The following is a 24,861-nucleotide window of genomic DNA, read 5'->3' on the forward strand; positions in this document are numbered from 1 at the left end:
AAAAAAAATAAAAAATAATAAAAGTCCTTCTGTGTTTGATAATATATTAAATGAATATCTAAAAAATGTAAATAATGAATCTGTTTTAAATGTTATTTGTTTATTGTTTAATGTTATTTTGGATTCAGGTATTTTTCCTGATATTTGGAGTCAGGGTATTATTAATCCTATATATAAAAATAAGGGTGACAAATCTGACCCCAACAATTATAGAGGGATTACCATTTTAAGTTGTTTTGGCAAATTATTTACCAATATACTAAATAAGAGACTGAATGAGTATTTGGAATGCCACAATTTACTTAACGAAGAACACGCTGGTTTCAAATCACAATATTGTACTACTGATCATATGTTTTCCTTAAAGATGTTAATTGATTATTATTTAAGTTGTAATAAAAAGCTTTACTTTGCATTTGTTGACTATAGGAAGTCATTTGATTCTGTTAATCGATTTCATTTATGGCACACACTTTTGTCACATAATATTGATGGTAAGTGCCTTGGTATAATCCACACTATGTACAGTAGGGTTAAATTTTTTGTTAAAGCAAACTATGAGTTGACTAGTTTCTTTAGTAGTTTTACCGGTGTTCGGCAAGGTGAAAATCTTTCACCAATTTTGTTTTCTATCTTTTTGAACGATTTGTCAGAATTTGTATCTAATAAATATACAGGACTTGTAAATATCTCTAACGCAACTCGGAATGTCTTAGTGACGATGTCATTGATGTTTATGTTAAATTGTTTCTTTTGTTATATGCTGATGATACAGTGCTTTTAGCAGAAAGCAAAACTGATTTGCAAGATGCCTTAAATGCTATGAGTGAGTACTGTAATATATGGAATCTTGTTGTAAATGAAGCTAAGACTAAAGTAGTGGTTTTTAGTAAGTCAAAACCTAAGGATGACTTTGATTTCATGTACAATGGTAAAAAGCTTGATTTGGTAGATAACTTTACTTACCTTGGAGTACTTTTTAATTATAATGGTAAATTTTTGAAATCAAAGAAAATTCTTGTTGATAATGCTAGAAGAGCAATGTTTTCTGTGATCCAAAAGTCACGTTAATTGTGTTTACCAATTTCTTTGCAACTACATTTATTTAACTCTATGGTTGTACCTATTCTTCTTTATGGAAGTGAAGTTTGGGGATTCGAACAAGTTCAAATTCTAGAGAAATTTCAGTTGTATTTTTGTAAATTTATTTTGAATTTAAAAGCTTCTACACCTAATTGTATGGTTTATGGTGAGTTAGGCATATTCCCATTAGCCTTACAAGTGAAAGCAAGAGTTTTGTGTTTCTGGAGTAAAATTATAAATGCTAAGGAAAATAAGATATGTAAACTTCTTTATAAAACAATGTTGTCTTTGTCCTCTAGGAATATTGTTAATTCTAAATTTTGTGAAAGAAACACTTAGTAATCTTGGCATGTCAGAATATTTTCATTTACAGAAGGTAGATAATATTAATCACTTTAAAAATGTTGTGAAGCTTAGACTACAAGATCAATTTTTACAAGATTGGCATAGTACTATTGATACATCCTCTAAGTGTTTAGTGTATCGTACATATAAAAATACTCATTGTTTTGAAAAATATCTAGATGTACTTCCTTTTGACATAGGCAAATATTTATGTAAATTTAGAACAATGAATCACCTATTACCAATCGAAAAAGGCAGACATTTGGCAATTGATCATAATAATAGGGTCTGTTCCTTTTGTCCGTATCAAGCTATTGGTGATGAATTTCACTACTTATTTGAATGTTCGTACTTTAATGACATAAGACGTAAATCTCTTCTTCCCAGGTTTTACACTCATCCCAATATTTTTAAACTTGACACATTAATGAATAGTTGTGATAAAAATATTCTTCTAAAATTATCTTTATTTTGTAAAAACATTATGTTAAAATTTAGATAAGTAATACTTCTCATTCTCCGTTCTCATTTGTTACAATATAAAATACATGTTGTATTAAATTCAGAACTTGAAATGAACAATATGATCTCCTTTTTGTTTATTAAGCTAGTCATAATTGTATTTTTATATTGTGATATTAGTGATTTTTGACTGTTATTTTTCTGTTTGTTTGTTGTTATAACCAGTTGCATACTGTTAACGGCTTTCATCATTGACGTTATATGGAAAAGGCTAAACACACTAAATGTCTCATATAGGATATTTTTTTTATATTGGACGCTTAATGTAATGTATCGGATGATCACTTGATACAGTCTAAAAGCAATAATTGGACAATAATTGATTAAGAAATAATATATCCCAAACTGTGATTTTATCGCTCAATAAAATCACTGTATGGAGTTCGTATATCACGAGAGCGTAGCCCGAGTGATATAATGATACGCATCCGAACTATAAACAGTGATTTTATCAAGCGATAAAATCACCGATTTGGATATATTATTTCGGTTCTAACACGACATTAACAAATAAATGTTCCCATACCTGATATTAAGCTAAATTGCGCCTGATTAGATTCCATACTTATTTCCAATCTCCACACAGTGATCTCCCCTTAATTCTTCGGCGTTGATCTCTGCCACCAAGGTCCCGATATATCAGAATTTCTGATATAGATCTACTATAATTTTTCAAAAATTGTTTTATCTACTGCTTTTATCTATCAGATAAGTTTTCTCTCATTTATTTAACAATGTTTATGAATTAACAATATGAATATTTAGAAATAATTTTAAAAATTATGATATATTTTCTACCGAGACGATATTTTTATATTTTATATTTTTTAGCTTTTGAATTTATTTTTCGTTATTTTGTATACTTTCGATTATTTTTTGATAAACTATATCGAACGTAGGCATTAAAGTTGAAAATAAAACAGAAAGAGAAAAATAACGTTAGATTTTCTTTGTAACGGTCGATATTTACATTTGAATTTCGACGTTACGTCATGTGACTTTCATCATCATGTGACGTCTTTGAAGGCAGTGATTACAATTCTGGCAAGGGAGGTAATCACTGTGAGGAGTTTGACTTATTTCAATGCGTCGCATTTTAGTGGTTGCGTCACATGTTTATAATGATGACGTCATATATCTAAAATAGAACGTCAACACTGATTTTATTGGAGTGAGACTAAAAAAAAAGGATTGGAGCACCACACTAAATACCGTATTCCGGTACATACCGGACAAGGCGCTGGAATGATAAAATGCTATACTCTTGCCTTTTCACCCAACGGAATGAACTTTAAAAGGTCTAATTCATTTTTCACACCGATTTATGTATGATAGTGAATAAAAAAATGTAATAATCGGCGAAAAAAAACGATATTTGTCTATTTTGTGATCATGATTTCTGCAAGCGTCTGTAGACAGGTACTGCTCCAATCCTGTTTTGAGTTAAATCCATTTCATTACATATTCTAACACGACCCGCATTTTCCCCCATTGAACATAGTAGAACCGAAAGTGTGTGTTATTATTCTATAAAATCACAGTTTGACGTTCTATTTTTATACATGTGACGTAATCATTATACACGTGACGTAACCACTAAATATTATAATGTTCTAGTTATAATGTGCTAGTTAAATATTCTTTGTACTAACCTTGTTGAATGTGTTTAATATTTTTGCTATTGCCTATTGGTCTGTATAATATTAAGAGGATATTTTTTCGTTTTTCGTGAAATATTGAATATATTTTCACACAACATGATTATTAAATGCCACATATTTTCACGAGCACCATATTTCATGGGTAAAATAAACATAGACTCTATATCTTTTGAATGAAAGGTATGTGTACGCATTAACATACTGCCAGGATTTGTTTGGAAATAAGCATTTAAATTCTTAAAAGGTTCATTATAATGTATTTGGATGAATTAGCGACAATATTATGGTATAATTTGTCATAAATTCAAAAAACGCGAAGTAAATTAAACGGTAACTTTACAAAGGTTTTGCAGTCCTAAAAATCTTAAAAAAGGCGTGTGAAGGACATATATGATGATAGATATATCGCAATATGAAGTCTTGTAACCATATCTTTCTGTATTCAAAGTTATTGCTTCTACTAAAATTAACACTTTTAATTAACTTGATACAGTGATGTTGAATGAGTATTCTTTTCAAGATGAAAATGTGCCTATTTTTGTATGACAAATAAAACCGCCTCCGTGGTCGAGGGGTTAGAGTCGATGACTTCTAATCCAGTTACCTCTCTGGCGTGGGTTAGATCCCCGGGAGATGCTTTGGTAGTTTAGCGCGGAGGAAGGTAGTCTAGTACTGGTGTAACTCTCCAGGAACGATGGTTAGGAAACTACCCGCCTATATGACTGAAATACTGTTGGGAAAAGGCGTAAAATGAAACAAACAAACAAACAAGTATGACAAATAAAAAAAGCATTTTGTTTTGGTTTATTTGATAGTGAAAATATAATATATACTTCTTCAATAGATTCGTAATTTATATCGCACTGTTTTCTTTCATTTTACGATAAATTCAAGTGTATTTAATATTCATATGAATAATAACAAAAATTAAAACAGATTATGTAAAAAAAATTGCAGAATACGTAATAAAAGTGTTTTGAGCTTTTTTACTGCTTTTGTCATCAATTAACATCTCATTTTTGTGTGGCCAATTAGAGTTCTTCTAATGTTAATGCAAGTGTACCACGTGACTAAGACATTTGTACTGTTAGGAGGCAGGGGACATATTCAAATGATGGCCCCGGGTCAATTTTTTAATAACTCAGACATGGTGTTTTGAAGGTACTGGAAACTTCTGATATTTCTCTGTCATTGTAATTCTTTCTTGTTTGTGTGTAGGAAATGAAAAGTATTTTTGGGTTTTTACCCGAAACTAAGCATTTTGGTAGCTTTGTCTGTATTTCTGACTCTCCAAATGGAGATGAAAAAGTTAAAAATCAAGCTTTGACAGTTGGCGCCAAACAAGTAAGAAATTTCGGATAAACTTTGTGAAAAAATCTAAACGTATGACAGACACTTTGTTGGTCATTTTTGAAAATGCCATAGCTTACACTGCGTGTTAGTGATATTTTTAAAGGAATCGGGCGGATTCTGGAGTATGCTGCACCTTCATGAAGATTGCCCATATTAGTATATTTTAGCACAGACACTTGGAGTATAGACTCCGCCCTTCCCCGCCCCTGAATATAAAAAACTAAAAGTATTATCTATTACAAGAATAAGTTTTAAATTTGTGCTTATATTAGTATGAGACGGTGAAGTGTCTAACACATGAACAAGTTTGAATAGAATTTCATAACGTTTTAAAAAAAGTCAATTTGTTACCAACGCTTCAATTTCCTGAAGATACCACATGTACAGACACTTGGGGTTATGTGCGTGGCTCCCCTCTTGATCCGCACTTGTATACACCATGCCTATTTGTATCGCGCAAACCGTACGTCAAAATATGTTTGCATATTATTTCGACCTGGTCACATGTTTTCCGCTATTTTAACCACGTTTAAAAAAGTCCCTACAATATCATAATTTCATAAAGATAACAACGTACGCTTTCCTTTGATGTGAGACGACTGTCCAGAATGAGTTTCGGCACTGTTTTGCGCTCTCATTTTCATGCCGAGAACCAAAACCCAACAGCGGTTACTTCCCCTAATCAGTACAGAAACCAAATCAAGAAGACTGACGGAAAGGGCCGAGTAGTTGCGATTGAATTTCTTTTTCCCAGCGATTTTCCCGCTGTAATTTACGCGTCATGAATTCGTAAAGAAGCATGTGACACGGTTAGGAAAATGTAATTAAATGTGCATAGCTTGGAAGAAAAGTACGATCTGATAATAACATGCATTTATTTACTAAAGGAATATATGCATAGACTGATTTACACCAGAAATAAATGGCATGCGATAACATAAATACCTGAAATATATGTAGGTCAGTTGTGTTTACATTTCGAAGCTTGGTATCTTCAGGAAATTGAAGCGTTGGTAAAAAATTGACTTTTTAAAAACATTATGAAATTCTATTCAAACTTGTTCATGTGTTAGGCACTTAACCGTCTCATACTTATATAAGCACAAATTTAAAACTTATTCTTGTAATAAACAATACTTATTAGTTTTTGCGACGGACGCGCCCTCAGGCGCGTTCAGAGCTAAGTCATCTACACATGGGATTTCGTTGGCTACAATCGCGCAATGTGTCCTAAACCAATTAACAGCCCAAGAAATAGTACATGAATTTGATCCTTCAAAACTCCCATACTTTGTCTGGATATCTTAATATCTTCCATATTTAGCCTTTTCAATTTCAAATTAAGTTATCCAAGTTAAAATATGAACGTATATTATTGATAAAAGCGTTGTAGTCCCGTAGTATTATTGCGCAATATGCAAATTACTGCTGAAACGATTTACCGCTGTCGAAAAAGTAGGACAGCAAATTATACTACAATAAAGGTGTAACCTCTGAGTTCCAAGACATTATTAGTAGGAAATAAATATTTCTACATTATACAAAACATTATTATTTACAAATCAAAAGTTTTTCGTGACTCTAGGATAACTCGCGCATTAATAAAAGAAGAACTATTTTCGTGACTCATACCGCGGGTTTAGCTGAATATTCAGCAGTTATTAATATATTAGATACAGTACAATGGTTAGTAAAAATATCTATTTTTGAAAATGCATGTAAGAAGTTTTACAACACTTTACCGCCATGTAGTCTTTCATGGTAAGGAAGTTATAATATCAGTTCTACTTCCGATTCTTGTGGTTTGTTTACATATTTTACTAGGTCATGATATGAGTTAACCTTCGCTATTCTAAAAATAGATTCTGCTTCACCTGTTCTGATTTTTGGACAGGCGATTAGGAAGTACACATTAAACATGTAATTAATAAACCAGCGGATTACATGCAATACTTTTAGAAATTCTATACAATTGTAAGAAGCAAACAAGTTGAAAATGGAATTTAGTGTGAAGTTGAAAAGGACAACTAAACACTGTAGTGCTTAAGTGACATTTAAATTAAAATAGAAACGATGTGCTCTTGCCTCTACATCTTTACCTTGTAAATAAAAAAAATCTAAGAAATACACTATTAATTGCGGATGATATTAACCAATTTTTTTTTAATGAGACATATCCAAGAGAAATAAAAATACAAATGACTTATATTTTATTATCTGTATGCCCACTATGATATAACACGAAGCAATTCTAAATAGCATTCTCAAATGTATAATGTATTATGTTTGAAGTTTATTTGCCTGGATTTATTCTAGAAATATTTCGTGGATAGTTTTTCTATTTACATATCATTTCTTAGAATAAATCGATAAGGACACTGATTTACAAGTTTGACCAGAGTTTTAAGGCATAAATTTCATTCTGTATTTAAGTGCTTGAAAGTAGAAAATCTGAATTATATCAATTTGGGACACAAAATATATTGCTCTACAAATCTCGAACTTGTATGGAACAAATTTTCTCTGTTATATATTTTGTGTTTTGTTGGTTTTGTTTTTGTTTTTGTTTTTCTAAAAGAAGCCTTAATGTCTCTCCGGTTGCATGTCCGTCGCATTCAGTGCTGCAGCACTTTGATTAATATTCAGGGGCGGGGAAGGGCGGGGTCCATACTCAAAGTGTCTGTGGAAGATTCCAAGCTTCGAAATGTAAACACAACTGACCTACATATATTTCAAGTATTTATGTTATCGCATGCCATTTATTTCTGGTGTAAATTACTCGATAACAACAAGATATGTTTGTAAAACATGTATGCCCCCTATGGGCAGCCAATTAGTCATGTGATCAGGTTATTATGCAGGACTTCTGACCCAGTGAACAAAAAATTAATAAGTGTTATCTACTTGTTGATGACTAGTCACAAGGTAAGAATTATTGTGACCCAGGTTAAATTAAAGCAATTAAAGTTATTACAAATCTTACCAAATAAAATATGCATAAATTTTATGAAACATGTAGGCCTCATTAATGACGGCCAAGTTGTTATATTACATAAGACCTTCAAATGTGTATACCAAAAGCATTTTTATTTAAATATAAAAATATCAACAAGGCAACTTGAGTTGTTGAGTCAGAAACCATCTTAAAGTACAAGATCAATTTGACACTGACCCCTTGACCCCAAAATCAATAGGGGTCATCTACTGGTCATGACCAATCATCATATAAAGTTTGAAGTTCCTAGGCCTAAGTGTTCTTTAGTTATTGATCGGAAACCGTTTTTACTTACAAGGTCAATGTGACCTTGACCTTTGACCCCAAAATCAATAGGGGTCATCTACTGGTCATGACCAATCATCATATAAAGTTTGAAGTTCCTAGACCTAAGCGTTCTTTAGTTATTGATCGGAAACCGTTTTTACTTACAAGGTCAATGTGACCTTGACCTTTGACCCCAAAATCAATAAGGGTCATCTACTGGTCATGACCAATCATCATACCAAGTTTGAAGTTCCTAGGCCTAAGCGTCCTTTAGGTATAGAGTGGAAACCGTTTTTAACTTCAAATAAATGTGACCTTGGCCTTTGACCCCTTGACCCCTTGACCCCAAAATCAATAGGGTTCATCTGCTGTTCATGACCAATCATGATACCAAGTTTGAAGTTCCTAGGCCTAAGCGTTCTTAAGTTATTGATCAGAAACCGTTTTTACCTACAAAGTCAATGTGACCCTGACCTTGACCCCTTGACCCCAAAATCAATAGGGGTCATCTACTGGTCATGAATAATCACCATGCCAAGTTTAAAGTTCCTAGGCCTAAGCGTACTTTTGTTATTGATCGGAAACCGTTTTTACCTTGACCTTTGACCCCTTGACCCCAAAATCAATAGGGTCATCTACTGGTCATGACCAATCACCATACCAAGTTTGAAGTTCCTAGGCCTAAGCGTTCGTTACTTATTGATCGGAAACCATTTTTACCTACAATGTGACCAATCACCATACCAAGTTTGAAGTTCCTAGGCCTATGGGTTCTTTAGTTATCACTCGGAAACCATTTGGTCGACGGACCAACGGACCGACAAATGCAAAGCAATAAACCCCCTTTTCTTTGAAGTGGGGGCATAATAAATAAATGCATGTTATTATCCGATCGTACCTTTCTTCCAAGCTTTGCACATTTAATTACATTTTCCTACATGTAACCGTGTCACATGCTTCTTCACGAATTCATGACGACTGGAATGTTTCCCGTAAATTACAGCGGAAAAATCGCTGGGAAAAAGAAATTCAATCGTAACTACTCGGCCCTTTCCGTCAGTCTTCTTAATTTGGTTTTTTACTGATTAGGGGAAGTAACCGCTGTGGGGAATTTGGTTCTCAGCATAAATGAAAGTGCAAAACAGTCCCGTCGTCTCACATCAAAGGAAAGCGTACGTTGTTATCTTTATGAAATTATGATATTTTAGGGACTTTTTTAAACGTTGTTCTCGTAAAAAAGCGGAAAACAAGTTTTATGTTCAAGACATGTGACCAGGTCGTAATTATATGCAAAAATATTTTGACGTACGGTTTGCGCGATAGAAATAGACATGGTGTATACAAGTGCGGATCACGAAGGGGGCCACGCACATAACCCCAAGTGTCTGTGTATTTTAGGTGTGATTTTGGCTGGGTTTTGGGTAAATATAAATTGCTGTCAGTCTTTGGATTAAGGAGCAATGCATGCAAACTGTCATTTTCTTCAATGTATGTCATATATCATTCTGGTTATCTGCCTGTGAAACAGATTTTGAAATATTTGGAATTGTGTTTCTGGTCACACTGAAATACAAAATTGTTCATTTTTAGGTCCCCTGCCCGCTTATATAAGTAACAACACTTTCTAACAGAAAAACATCTGGTCACATGATAAAATGGCTGCCATTTTTTTCTCGGTACAACCTATAATTTTTCGAAGTTCACGCCGGAAGTAATTGCATAGGGATTTCTATGTGTTAAAATAGAACAAACATACTATTTAAGCATGAAACAAATGGATACTTGAACAAATTTAATCAGTGAAACATGAAACTTGTGGTAGACAGATCTACACCACTATTTTGATGAAGAATATTGTAATTGCAAAATGTTATAAATTATAGGCCTATTCTAGACATGGTCAGATTTCACAGCTCATTATATTATAATTACCTTATATAAGGGTTTGTGTTTTGAGTTTTATATGAAACACAGCGTATTGCATGTTGATGACTGGTTTAATCATCAGTTCATTAAAGAGTGCAAGAAAATCCACTTCCCAAGTTTACTTATAACTTACAAGGAAAGGATACTGGAGTTATTGTTACTCTTGGCTCAATTTTGTTACATATTATATTAATGTTAGATCATTACAGTTTTTGTTCGGAGTACAAATATCATCTAATCAAATACTGCACCATCTGGATGATATATTAAGTGTTACCCACAAACCAATGTGTTGGTTCCTACACTATAAGTATATTTGCCATAACAGTGTTTAGTGCATTACACTGCGCTTTGCAATATGTATGTAAATCCGTATTGTATTATAATAAATAATGTTATCATAAGGAATCATACGATTACACTAACAAAAATAAGCAAAACTGTGATTATGAATGAAGAATTTCTGTATACACAGTAATGTTCCACTCAGTTGAAATCGAAGCCGAAGGTGCGCAAAAACACGAGAACAAAGATCAACGTGGTAAGACGACGTTCACAGAACGCAGCTTCCGAAATTACTTAGCTGCATCGACAAGTAGGGCATAGAACCATATATGGGAAAGTGCACACAAAAGGAAAAGGAGGGTATGGACGTACCAATTACTGCTACAGTTAACATTTCCCCAGTAAATAATAGGAAATACCAAAGAGGATGTTTCGGGAATTGAAGAGAACAGGTTGGGTACAACGGCAAGGAACCTAAAGGATGTTTTAGGTGGTGCAAAATATAAAGTATGCTGCATATATGTAAATAAAAAGATAAAGTCAAACTGGTATTATGTAAGTGGGTCTTTGTAAACTTTAATTTACAAATAGTTATAATGCAATCCTGTCGTCACCGATGTCTTAATTTATGACCAAAAGAAGAGTGACCACAATTATTTGGTCACGGCGTTCCCTCCTACAACTTTTGACATGGGAAAAAGCTAAATGTTTTGGCATAAAAATTTCAAACACATATTTCCCCCGCCCATTCAACAACGGTGACAGTCGTGATTGCAGTTTAAATCAGGTGAAAATTTCGAAATAAAGCAGTTTTATAAAGCTACTTACAATTCATTTTTGAAAAAAAAACACAGCTGCGTGTAAATTGAAATTATTAAGAACAAGCAGTTTTCAGTCTATCAAATATTAGTAAATAATGAAAGTCACGTGTGTTGCAATTTATGCTATAAAATACTAGTACTTATAAACATAATGATGTAATGATAAAATTTCATTTCTTTATTTCCAGCGAAGACATTTGACATTCTTAAGAAACCTATTATAAAGCTTCTGCGCAAAAACCGCCAAAAATTGCGATTGAATTTGGTCGTGTGGCAAATGACTGGAAAAGTTTCTATCACATCTCTTTTTGTCAGTACTGTTAACGCCTTATTTACAAAAAATCGAAAACCAAGGTACCGAGAATCATATGAAATGATGTTTGATATAATCATGTATCAGTATCAGCTCAACAGATTATGCCAATAAGGAAAATGTTTGCCATTTATCTCCATTCGCTTATCTAGATGATTTATGAAAGAAGTCCATAAGCACACACTTGTCTTGATTATACTGTTAACACTTGGAAAAAATAAAAAAAATAATCAGATTTTGTCATCAACTTTAAACCTAATTGAGCAACATATTATAATCACTATACTTTTTTGTGATTTTTTTAGGCAAACATGCTTGTAGGCAAATAGCGAACATAGATTTAAAAAATAAATGCCTTAGCTTGAATTTTAATGGAATCTTCATAGAATATACTTCTTGGCGCGTGGTATCCATGTCACCCCCCCCCCCCCCCCCGCCAACCACTCAGATTATAAACATAACGTAAGTTTTGGCATAATACTGCTTGTTTAATGTGAATTAAACCTTGAGACATTAAACGGTAATTTTGCCACATTTAACAATCAGGAAAAAATGCCTAAAAAATAAAATTTGAATAAGCTGGGCCACTTAAAACAGAAAAATATGCAATAGATAATTAAGAGATATATTTGAAAATAATTTGAAGATTGTATTTGTGAGTTATTCAAAGCCCGGTTTGATTAAAAGCGTTGCAACACTTCAATTTGGGGTCATTTTACACAAGGAAAATAATTATTATGAAAAAAGGAGTAAGCAGATGATATGAAATTTTGCAAATAAGTCATTGATATAGACCTTCATCAAACAGTACATTATTTTAAAAAAAAAATTCAATCCAGTCATGTCAAAAGACATCAGTGCGTAAACTTTGAAAAATTTTACGGCAAAAGATTTGCAATATTTATTGCAAGTTGTGACATTTAGTAGCAATGATGCGACATTTGGCGACAATGATGAGGCATTTGTTGGCAAGTGCGACATTTAGCAGTATCGAGACATTGAATGCGAGCGATTAAGAGCCAAAATGGTCCTCCTGTTAATTACATTTTGTTTGTCAAAATTAAGAATAAAGGTTGCAAAACTATTACAACTATCAACAATAACGAAACATTTGATTATCGTGACAAGGAAAAGTTGTGAGGCATTGGAAATACTTCAATAATGGCAACAATTCTGCCTTTTCCGCTTGGAATATTGATGAAAATTTGTTATTGACAGACAAGTACGAAATAACATAAGCCCGTTATAGTATCGAATGAAATAAAATATAAAATGAAAAGGCGTTATAACGTGAATCAAAAGACGTAATTACGAAAGGCGTAAAAACGCGAAAAAAGGCGTGGCAACGCAAATACAGGTGTAGGAACGCAAAATCAAAGGTGTAGTTACACAAAACAAAAGGCCTAATAAAGGCGTTTTAAAGCGAAAAACTGCGTAACAACGCGGATCAAGAGGCATAATCACTTATTGGTCAATTGGGGCGGATGTAAATGCAGTTACTCTGAATTCTCATAATGGATTTTACATATGTCGCTATCACAATAGTAAATACATTCTTATTTTATCTTTTATCTTATCTTACCTTATTTTATTTTATATTTTATTTTATATATGCGTAACGTGTTCAATTATCTACGGATATGTGCTGTATAATTATCTACGCCTTTTGTTTCGCGTCATTACTACTTTTTTGCGTTATTTAGAGGTTAATACTTGGTTGCTGCTCGCCATTATGCGATAATGGTGCGAAGATGTGAATAATGGCCTGAGGGCCGCAGGTCCGAAGGACAATATGGACTCGAGGGCCATTATCGCACAATGGCGAGCAGCAACCAAGTATTAACGTATTAACAGTTTTCAATGTAAACAAATATCAGTCATTTCAGTTTAGTCCTCAGATTAACTTTGAAAGACTGACAAAACAAAATATATATGTTGTTTTACTTGTTGTTTATATTTAGAGGTTAATACTTGGTTGCTGCTCGGCATTATGCGATAATCGTCCGAAGATGTGCATAATGGCCTGAGTAAATAAATAATAAATATGAGACAATGCTGTTTTATTGTTGTTTATATCTATAAATACTCTATATATTTTTTGTGAGAATAACATTAGGTGCCAGTTTTTTATCAACATTTGTGCCTTCAAGAACGGTTTCCGAGACTGATGTCTAGCTCTATTTGCCATCTATTTGATCTTTTTTTCTACCGTCAAAATGAAATCATTTTTGGAGGTTCTGAGCGTCATGTTTTGTCTTGGGTAGAGTTATTGTATTCTTTTTTTAGTTTATAAATCTTCAATGTTAAGCTTTGTTGATTTGTTGGTTTAGTCATTTAAACTTGAGTCACTCAGAGATAATAACGTCATTTTGCACGTGCGCCTATTATTGAAAAATAATGCCGAGTAGCAAGGCGGCCGAAATTGCATAATGACCTAGATCTTGTCATAATGGCCCTGAGAAACCCTAGATTGTGTTACTATTTATAGTAACATAGGTATTAATGATATATACATCAATATATATTTTTTGTAACAATAACATTTGGTGTCAGTTTTTCTGATTTTTTGTGCCCTCAGAACGCTTTCTGAGACTGACTAATGATGTAATCGATCCGATCTTTTTTCTACTTTCAAAATGAAATCATTTTAGGAAATTTCTGAGGGTCATGTTTTGTCTTGGGTAGAGTTATTGTATTATTTTCTTGAGTTTAAAAATCTTCAATTTTATGCTTTTATTATTATTTTTGTCATTGTGAGCAAGTGACTACAGTTCATTCAACGTCATCAGCCATCTTGAAAGTCACTGAGAGTTGATTACGTCATTTTGCACGAGCGCTTATTCACTCGCCCATTATGGAAAAATGATGCCGAGTAGCGGCCTAAATTGCATAATGACCTAGATCTTGCCATAATGGCCTTAAAATACCATAGATTTTGTTACTATTTATAGTAACATAGGTATTAAAACGTCTTTATTCGCGTTACTACTATTGCACCTTTTGATTCGCGTTATAAAGCTTTACCAACATTTTATTATACCCCCAAAACGAAGTTTGGGGGTGTATATAGGAGTCACCCGGTGGTCGGTCGGTTGGTCGGTCGGTTGGTCGGTCGGTCGGTCGGTCGGTCGGTCGGTCGGTCGGTCGGTTGGTCGGTCGGTCGGTCGGTCGGTCGGTCCAGCGGTCCGTTGCATTTTCCTTTTCCGGAGCATAACTTGAAGACTAATGGTTGGAATTCAATATAACTTCATACAATTGTCAAGCACATTGAGAGGAAGTGCAGTGCACAAGAACCATAACTCCATCTTGACTATTTACAGAGTTATTGCCCTTTGTTACTTTTCCTTGTCCGGAGCATAACTTGAAAACTACTGGTTAAAACTCGAAATAACTTCATACAATTGTCAAGCACAATAAGGGGAAGTGCAGTGCGCAAGAACCATAACTCTATCTAAAGTAATAACAGAGTTATTGCCCTTTGTTATTTTTCCATTGCTTTCTTTTGTCCGGACTATAACTTGAAGACTAATAGTTGGAATTCAATATAACTTCATACAATGGTTAAGCACATTGAGAGGAAGTGCAGTGTACAAGAACCATAACTCCATTTTGACTAATTACAGAGTTACTGCCCTTTGTTACTTTTCCTTGTCCGGAGCATAATTTGAAAACTACTGGTTGAAACTCGAAACAACTTCATACAATTGTCAAGCACAATAAGGGGAAGTGCAGTGCAAAAGAACCATAACTCTATCTAAAGTAATTACAGAGTTATTGCCCTTTGTTATTTTTCCATTGCTTTCTTTTGTCCGGACTCAAACTTGAAGACTAATTGTTGGAATTCAATATAACTTCATACAATGGTCAAGCACATTGAGAGGAAGTGCAGTGCATGAGAACCACAACTCCATTTTGACTAATTACAGAGTTACTGCCCTTTGTTACTTTTCCTTGTCCGGAGCATAATTTGAAAACTACTGGTTGGAATTCAAAACAACTTCATACAATGGCCAAGCACAATAAGGGGAAGTGCCATGCACAAGAACCATAACTCCATTTTGACTAATTACAGAGTTATTGCCCTTTGTTACTTTTCGATTGCTTTTTTTTTTGTCTGGAGCATAACTTGAAGACTACTAGTTGGAATTCAATATAAATTCATACAATGGTCAAGCACATTGAGAGGAAGTGCAGTGCATGAGAACCATAACTCCATCTTGACTAATTTCAGAGTTATTGCCCTTTGTTACTTTTCCTTGTCTGGAGCATAACTTGAAAACTACTGGTTGGAATTCAATACAACTTCATGCAGTTGTCAAGCACATTAAGAGGAAATGCAGTGCACAAGAATTATAACTCCATTTGACAAATTACAGAGTCATTGCCCTTTGATACTTTTCCTTGTCTGGAGCATAACTTAAAACATACTTGTTGGAATTTAAAACAACTTCATACAATGGTCAAGCACAATAAGAGAAAGTGCAGTGCACAAGAATTAAACTCCATTTTGAATAATTACAGAGTTACTGCCCTTTGTTACTTTTCCTTGTCCAAAGCATAACTTGAAAACTACTAGTTTGAATTCAAAACTATTTCATACTATGGTCAAGTATATTGAGAGGAAGTGCAGTGCACAGAAAGCATAACTCTTTTTGACTAATTTAAAAGTTGTTGCCCTTTGTTACTTTTTATTGTCCAGTGCATAACTTGAAAATTAATGGTTGGAATTCAATGAAACTTTATACAATGGTCAAGGGCAGTGAGATGAAGTGCAGTGCACAAGAACAATAACTCTATTTGGACTAATTACAGTTATTGCTTTTGTTACTTTTTTGTCCAGTGCATAACTTGAAAACTAGTAGTTGGAATTCAATACAACTTCATACAATGGTCAAGTGCAATGAGAGGAAGTGCAGTGTACAATAGCCATAACTCAATCTTCAGTATTTATAGAGTTATTGCCCTTTGTTCCTTTTCCTTGTCTTTCTGGACTTCTTACAGAGTAATCCAATAAAACTTCATCAATGGCCAACCACATTGAAAGGAAATGCAACATACAAGAACCACAACTATCTGTAATTGCCCACAACCATAACTCTGTTTCAATTCTTTACAAGGTATTCTGTTACTAGTAACATCCTCATTTCCGAAGCAGTCTTGCGGGGGGTATTAATCACATTTAGTGATAGTTCTAGTTTCATTTTATTTGATACTATATGGCTATCGTACGCATGTAATTTTGACTTGTATTTGACACTTTTTTCCGCATGATTATTGTATTTTAAACGTTGTGTTTGCCAATGTGACTCATTACGAGCAAAATAAAATTTTCGGAATATTTCGTGTCTTTATGGGCATATACAACGAGAAAATACTTCAAATTCAAATAATATAGCATTTTCATTTTTGTCACATTTTGTTATCATATTTTTACCTTGAACACTTATACATGCAAATTATGTAAAATGATGATTAATAATATGCTTAACTGTGTCATACCATGAAAATCATGCTCTGTTTCGCTACGATATTATTTCATGCTGTTTTTTATTTGTTCAAAATGGTGGCGTTCACTGGCCTTACACTGTGTAACATAAAGTCCAACTTGTCACATAGATAAAACAGTATTGTGCTTGTTTTCAAGTGATATCATAAATATTATAATTGTCATGTAAGCGTACTATCAGCACCCACTCACAAATCGCTGATAAAAGTTCGAGAAGTGTGTCTTTTTAATAATATGTAACCGAGTCATCATTATTACTGTACACAAGAAATTTCGTCTAGTTCTTATATTTTGTATTTAATTAAACATAATATTGGATATCTTTTACACTAATAGACATACAGGCCAATGGCACTCATAATTTTTTTAAGTACCATCAAAGTGTTTAGCCGCGATTTGTAGTTCTTGTGTGCCTTGGACTTTGACAGGAAAAAAATAATGGTATGTATTCCTAGGATAAATATCATATTCATTTCATTTCTCATATAATTACCATGTAACATCGGAAGTTTTTTTAATGCCAATGCTTAACCTAAAATTTTAAGTTTGATTGTTTTACCATTGTTTTATCTTGTTCGTTATTTAGAGGTCAATACTTGGTTTCTGCTCGCAATTATGCGATAATGGCCCGAAGATATGCATAATTAGGGCCATTATCGCAAAATGGCGAGCAGCAACCAAGTATGAACGTCTTTAATACCTATTACCGAAATACGGCGTGGCCCTTTCTAAGAAACGGACAAATATTTGTCATACTGTACGGAATAAATATAAGAAAATGTTGTTTTATTGTTGTTTTTATCGATAAATACAGAATCTTACCCTTCAAAATTTTTGTGAGAAATTCATGTCATTTAAACTTTAAAAAATTGTGTGTGCAAGTGACTACTGTTCATTCAACGTCAGCAGCCATCTTGAAAGTCACTGAGAGTTAATGACGTCATTTTGCATGTGCGCTAATTCACTCTCCCATTATGGAAAAATAATGCCGAGTAGCAAGGCGGCCAAAATTGCATAATGACCTATATCTTGCCATAATGGCCCTGAAATGCCCTAGTTTCTGTTACTAAATATAGTAACATAGGTATTAATTCTTTTTTATTTTGGTTCTTTAACTTTATAATTTTAAATCATTTTCATTTTGGTTAAACAAAATTAATTGTTTACAACAATTCAAGATATCCTCGTTGGTCCTATTTTGCTCATATGAAAGTGATTGGCGTGGGGATACTCCAGGGGCATGTGTTATATCAATATGAAGAAGCCCACAAGAACACGTTTACGCAAAACGAAACGCGTATTATCGCGAATAAAGGCGAAGAAACGCGGAAAAAAGCGTAATATCACAAAAAAGGCGCAATTACGTTAAACAAAAGGCGAGCAAATAAAGGTGTAATGACGCTTAAAAAGGCGTGATAACGCGAATCAAAAGGCGTTATTACGCAAAACGAAAGGCAAAGTTACGCAAATAATTAGAGGTTAATACTTGGTTGCTGCACGTCATTATGCGACAATGTCCCGATGATGTACATAATGGTCTGAAGGTTTAACGTCTTTAATACTTATACCGGAAATATGGCGTTCAAATACACCGCTAATCTTGCTTGTCGCCCTTATAAGAAACGGACAGCTGTCAATGTAAACAAATATCTGTCATTCAGTTTAAGCCTCCGTTTAACTAAAACAAAATGATAACGCAAAATGAAAATGAAAAAATATGTTTTATTGTTGTTTATATTGATAAATACTCTTTGTACTCGTAATAACGTTAAGTGCTAGTTTTTTAAGATCTGCTTTTAAAAACGGTTCTGATGATGTCAAATCATAAATCTAGCTCTAAATGCCCCGAACTTTTCCTTGTCTTGTTTATGGAATCTGGCCTTTGGATTCACGTTATTACGCCGTTGTGGTTCGCGTTATAAAGTCAAGGTCATTGTGTAAGGGAAAGGTCAAAATTACCTTAGTTTGGGCAATTTGATTTTTTTCATGATTTTAAATGCATCATAACTGATAGTGAACAAGAATTCCAAGTGCCTACAGAAACTATTGCCTTGTTCATTTTTGCGGTCAATTAAAACAAACTTGTACACTATTCAGTGTATTACCCTCCTATATTCATACATCATATCACGATTTGAATAAAATCTTGTTGCTGCCGTTATTATTAAAGTTCTGAATTCTTATGCTACCATAAGATATTACTATAAAATATAAATCTGGTTGGCGTTATTTCTTTTCTAACCATAAACAATATGCATCTAGCAAGGGGCGTCCGTGGCCGAGTGGTTAAGGTCGTTGACTTCAAATCACCTCTGTGGGTTCGAATCCCGACAGGGACTTTGGATTCTTTCATGTGAAGAAGCTATCCAGCTAGCTTACGGAACGTCGGTGGTTCTACTCAGGTGCCCGTTCGTGGCTAAAATATGCACGGAAGGGCACCTGAGGTCTTCTTCCACCAGTAAAGCTGGAACGACGCGATATGACCTATACTGTGTCGATGTGACGTAAAACCCAAAAAACAAACAAACAAAGCATCTAGCAAAAACAAACAGAAGCGTTGGTAGAGCCTCGTTACCTCTTTAAATAATAACCCCTAGCGAGAACTTCTGTCTTTACTGGCAACCAGTGTATCTACATTTTACATATAATAGTTACCATGCTTGTGTCTGATATTAAAAAGTTTATCAGGCAAGACTAATAAAAAAAGGAATGGTGGGGCTCTACCGTGCCCTTCATTATTTTCGTGCCGAGCCTGGTAAATTTATAATCTCGGAAACTTGTTTGGTATTCGTATTTATCGTGTTTTCAATTTAAGTATACAGTTCTTTCTTAAAATTTAAGATGAAACAAAAACTGTCAAGAACCTCTTGAGTTCATTCCGCGCGCAGTAATATGCCAAGGATCATATCTATAAGAAATAGTCACAACTGTTATAGTCAAATGTAAGAGAGACTGTAAAATTCAAAAATTCTATTCGTTTGGAATTTTATCAATTTAATATTTTTAAATTTGTTACTAGTAAAAATATTTCATTCTCTTCATTTTATTTCAATATGTATAGATGAAGTGTCTGATAAAGCTGAGGGTGACTTATCAGGCATACACTTTATCAACAGAAATCAATGAAATGACACGCTAAAATATTATCACTACACAGGAAACTGGTGGTCGATTGTTAGTCGGGGCAATAGATTTCGGAACGTCATATTCTGGTTGGGCATTCTCTTTTAAACATGAAAATAAAAGAAGTCCCCCAGGTGCAACCGTTAAAATTTGGGATGCAGGAACGATAACCACAGAGAAAACACCGACGTGTTTATTGCTGAAACCAGACGGAACATTTGATTCATTTGGCTATGATGCAGAGAAGAGATATGGAGAGCTTTCAGCCAAACATCTACACTCGAAATACTTCTTCTTCAGGCAGTTTAAAATGAAGCTCTACGAACCGTATGGAAAGGTCTGTAATTAGTATGAAAGTTAATTGCTATAACTCTCCCAAATATATGATATGCACAAGTATTTGTACGATACAGGTAATGCAATTTGTAAATGAAAGTAAAACTACAAGAAGCAAACCATAATCTAATGATACATATGCAATGCGAACGAACTACTGTTAGAGAAAGTCATTATTCTATTTCATTCATTGTTGTATTTTTACAAGGGTATTAAAAGGGACATGATGATACATGATGAAATTGGCCAGCAGTTTTTGGCCATAGACGTGTTTGCAATATCGTTGAAATACCTGGTTAAGGATATGATGGAAACTGTAAATCAGCGAACAGTAGGAGAATTGTTACCCCCTGATATCGGCTGGGTATTAACAGTTCCTGCAATATGGTCGGATGCATCGAAGCAGTTTATGAGAGAGGCGGCGATAAAAGTTAGAATTTTAATTTCATATGTATGTTTCTTTGAGATATATTCATTAACAGATACCTGAAAATCTCCTTTGTAAGGTTTTACCGTCAGTATGTTTTCCCCATTGATTTTGCAATTTTTATACGATTTGAAAACTGTTTCAGTTTATGAAGATATAGAGGATATTTGTTTGTTTGTGTGTAAGATGAAATTTATTTCATCAAGTGGGCTTTAAAAACAGTATTCTCACGAGTGCGTAGCCACGAGTGAGAATACTGTTTTTAAAGTTCACGAGATGAAATAAAATTACATCTTACACAACAAACAGACAAATTTTCTTTTTAATGTTTTAAAACAAGTTAAAACGAAATTTCCATAATTTTAACATTAATATTAAAATCTGTTTCCCCAATTGAGAGCCCCATTTAGAGGGAATTTCTCATTAAAAACAAGAAGTCTTGAGCTGAAAAATAAGTCCGCCAATCAAGGTTAAATGACGGTGATATTTATTCATTTTATTAAAAAATATGAATGATGCTTGTTTTAATAATAAAAACAAACAATTCTTGTAGGAGAAAAAGTCCAACCATCCATCCATATTTCTGTTACTTACTACGAATTTATATTAGACCTGGCTTTGTAAAATGTAAGCGGCAGCCATTTTTTAAAGTTGTGTATTTCACGGGAGGAAAATAATTGTGTAAGATTCAGGATATAATTTGGATTTGCTAGTCATACACCTTTTTAAAAGAAAGAAAACTTATTTGAGGATTGTAACAGACAAAAAATAAGTGTTGACAGAAGTGAAAACATTCAGAAAAGGAGCTAGGAAAATGGAAAACTTGGAAGCTTGCTAAGGCATTGTAACTGTTGTAAGGAACGCTGGGTTATTTACTTATTTTACGAGTGATGGCTGTCAATGCTTTTCAATTTTTCATAAAGCATACGGCAGTTATTGCTCGTAGGATACTTTAATATGCCCAAATGTCATCAAGAGCAGTTTAGCATGGGGAAGGAATGTATTTTTCAGACTGTAAAAACGAAACAAAAAAATTTAGAGACGAAATTTTGTGATTGGAATTTGAAGGAATAGAAGAAAGTTTTCTCTCTTTATTACTTTTGACATTTAAGTTACTTATCTATTTCAGCTTTGCTATTTTTTTAACAGCCTGATATTGTCAGAATTGTCAGTAAAAATAAAATTGAGGTACCACATGAGGAAAATCTTAAAAAAGTAGTTTCGTCATTGAAAAAAGTGAAATTATATTTTGATATTTTTCACTGTGAAATTATCAAATATAATTTTAGCGGATAAATCAGTAATCCACTGAAAAGCATAAAATAAACCGTTATTATAATCAGTATGTTTGTGTTACCTGGAACATTTACACAAAGTTATCATTTCTTAATTGTTTCAAACTAAAAATTGAGAATGACTCTATTTAGAAATGCATGTACGTCTCTTTATGTGTCTAAATATAAATTCTGGAAACAATTTAACTCTATTTATTACGGGCGGGAATAGACGAGGACCAGCTGAGTATTGCTCTGGAACCCGAGGCAGCTTCAATATATTGCCGCCATTTACCAATAGCTGCATCAGCAAATGAGACAATTTCAAAGCTTCCAGCTGGTACCAAATATATTGTTCTAGACGCAGGAGGTATTAAAAATTATTTCACAATGATTATCTTGGAATGACTTTCAAAATATGTCTCTGTCAGTATAGCTTTTTTGATATCTTCATAGTCGGCGTATGGAACTTTCCTCTTCTTTTGTATTTATAGATTTATCAACTGAAAATATAACTCAAACCAGATGTTTAAAAGCAGTTTGAAGTAAACAAAGTTTTCAAAAATAAATATTTTAGAAAAAAAATCATCTTTGTATTTTTTGAGTGTCGATATCACAGTTCACGAAGTACAAGAATCTAACACGCTTCGAGAAGTTAGAGCAGCGAATGGTGGTGCTTGGAGTGGAACTATGGTAAACAAAGCATTTGAAGGTTTTTTAAGTGATATTGTGGGTGAAATAGCATTAAAGTCTTTTATGAATGATAAAACAGAAGATTGGCTTTACATGTCACAGCAATTTGAAGCAAAGAAGAGAGCTATTGAAATCAAATCACCGAGGTACATCACCTTGCGTTTACCTGTGGCTCTGATTGAATTATGTGAAAAGTACAATGGAATGCAGTTTCAGGATGCGGTTGCCGCTTCAAAGTATGCTGAAATAGTTGAGATGGATCGTGAAAAACTCAAACTCTCAAAAGTTGTGTTTTTCTTTATGTTTGAGCAAACGTTACAAAAAACTGTAGATCATGTAAAGTTTCTATTTAAAGACACAAGTATCCGAGATATTGATATCATCCTTATGGTTGGCGGATTTTCAGAATCTCCATTACTGCAGCAAGCATTAAAAGAAGCTTTTCCAAATAAAGAACTAGTCGTTCCATCAAACTCCTCGTCTTGTGTACTTCGGGGCGCTTTAATGTATGGCCATAGTCCTTTGACGATAAGCGAGAGAATTCTCAAGTATACTTACGGCGTTGCATGTCTTGCTGAATTTAGAGAAGGTTATCACCCAGAAAGGAAGAAAATAAGAACAGATGATAGGATATACTGTGAAGATGTATTTGGAATTTATGTGACAAAAAACACAAGGGTAAAACCAGGCAAAACTCAAGTAACAAGACGTGGTAGGAGTATTTCAAGATATCAATGTGAAACGCGCTTTAGATGTTTCATATCTGAAAGCACACATCCACAGTATGTTGACGAAGTCGGCTGCTTTCACATTGGACAATTATCTATACAATTTGACCAACCTGACAGCAATGTAGGACGAGAAGTAGCTTCCTCTATGTCATTTGGAGGAACGGTAATAACCATTGAAGCAGAAGACCAAAAAACAGGAGATAAAACCAGGGCAGTTCTAGATTTTCTAGGATAATAACTGAGATTGATTCATTATAATTTGCAAGGATGTTACTAAGTTACTAATGGTACTTAAAATAGACCTAAGTCCCAGGTTCCAAAAATTACAAAAGTGATATAAATTCAAATGATAAATGAACACATATATTTTGGTACATGTACTTACAATTTGTTCAGGGTATTGTTTGCATGCCCTTTACTTGCAAAAAGAAGTTAAGATAATGTATTTCAAAAAGTTTTACAACTAACTCGCCATTATTTACTTAAACCAACCACACAGTTCTGTAACACTGACTCTTTTTGACTTGTGTTATCCATGATAGTTACTCGTGAGCCTTTTTATATAACATTAAAATTCCATTTGTATAATAAACATATTGATAAACCTTTGAGTGATGGATCTGTAAAATATATATATATATATTTCAATTGTTTATTATAATGTGTTTTAATGAAAACATCCTAGTTATGTTTAACGACAAATATGTCTTTTATTGGTAAGATAAAGCACGGACTTTAATCACGGACTTTAAATCCGTGGATAAAGTGACTAATTCTTTTATTGAATTCATTGTTCAATTTATTTATTTAAATGCTTCAATGTGACTGCCGTGTCGCAAACTTACCATACAGTGTTATTTTCTTATATAAGCGTGACCTCTCTTGAATAAACGCAATCAAACTGTCTACAATTTTCACCATTTCATTTTATGTCATATTATGTCATTGCTCTTGGGGTATCTCCCCATTCTCACAGCAGCAGGTAGTAAGTTCTCTGACGCATCCCTGTACCTCATTTTAGTGTTTTTTGTGTGTGTTTCTTTTGTTGTTGTTTTTTTTTTATTGTTTTTTTTTTCATTTCATTTTCGAGGTCATTAGTTTGTTACGGTAAAGAATACGCCTACCTTATAACTATAAATACAACATATGATAACTGAGTTAGGGAATTGAATAATAGGCTGAGTAGTCTAGAGTTAAGTT

The 24,861-nt window shown here is 33.6% G+C and overlaps 2 protein-coding genes across 2 annotated transcripts; both read left to right on the forward strand.

Annotated features, from left to right (window-relative positions):
- Positions 1-17,220: 17,220 nt before the first annotated feature.
- Positions 17,221-21,152, forward strand: LOC132759408 (heat shock 70 kDa protein 12B-like). The gene is made up of 3 exons (XM_060751172.1): positions 17,221-17,518; positions 20,235-20,537; positions 20,745-21,152. Exons 1-3 carry the CDS (start codon positions 17,516-17,518, stop codon positions 21,024-21,026), a joined length of 588 nt encoding a protein of 195 aa, XP_060607155.1. The 5' UTR covers positions 17,221-17,515; the 3' UTR covers positions 21,027-21,152.
- Positions 21,153-22,848: 1,696 nt separating this feature from the next.
- Positions 22,849-24,276, forward strand: LOC132759409 (heat shock 70 kDa protein 12B-like). Its single transcript, XM_060751173.1, has one exon. It carries the CDS (start codon positions 22,928-22,930, stop codon positions 23,894-23,896), a length of 969 nt encoding a protein of 322 aa, XP_060607156.1. The 5' UTR covers positions 22,849-22,927; the 3' UTR covers positions 23,897-24,276.
- The last annotated feature ends 585 nt before the right edge of the window (positions 24,277-24,861 follow it).

The sequence above is a fragment of the Ruditapes philippinarum genome, unplaced genomic scaffold (genome assembly GCF_026571515.1).
Source record: "Ruditapes philippinarum isolate M1 unplaced genomic scaffold, ASM2657151v2 ctg3430_1_1_1_1, whole genome shotgun sequence".
Taxonomy (NCBI): Eukaryota; Metazoa; Mollusca; class Bivalvia; order Venerida; family Veneridae; genus Ruditapes; species Ruditapes philippinarum.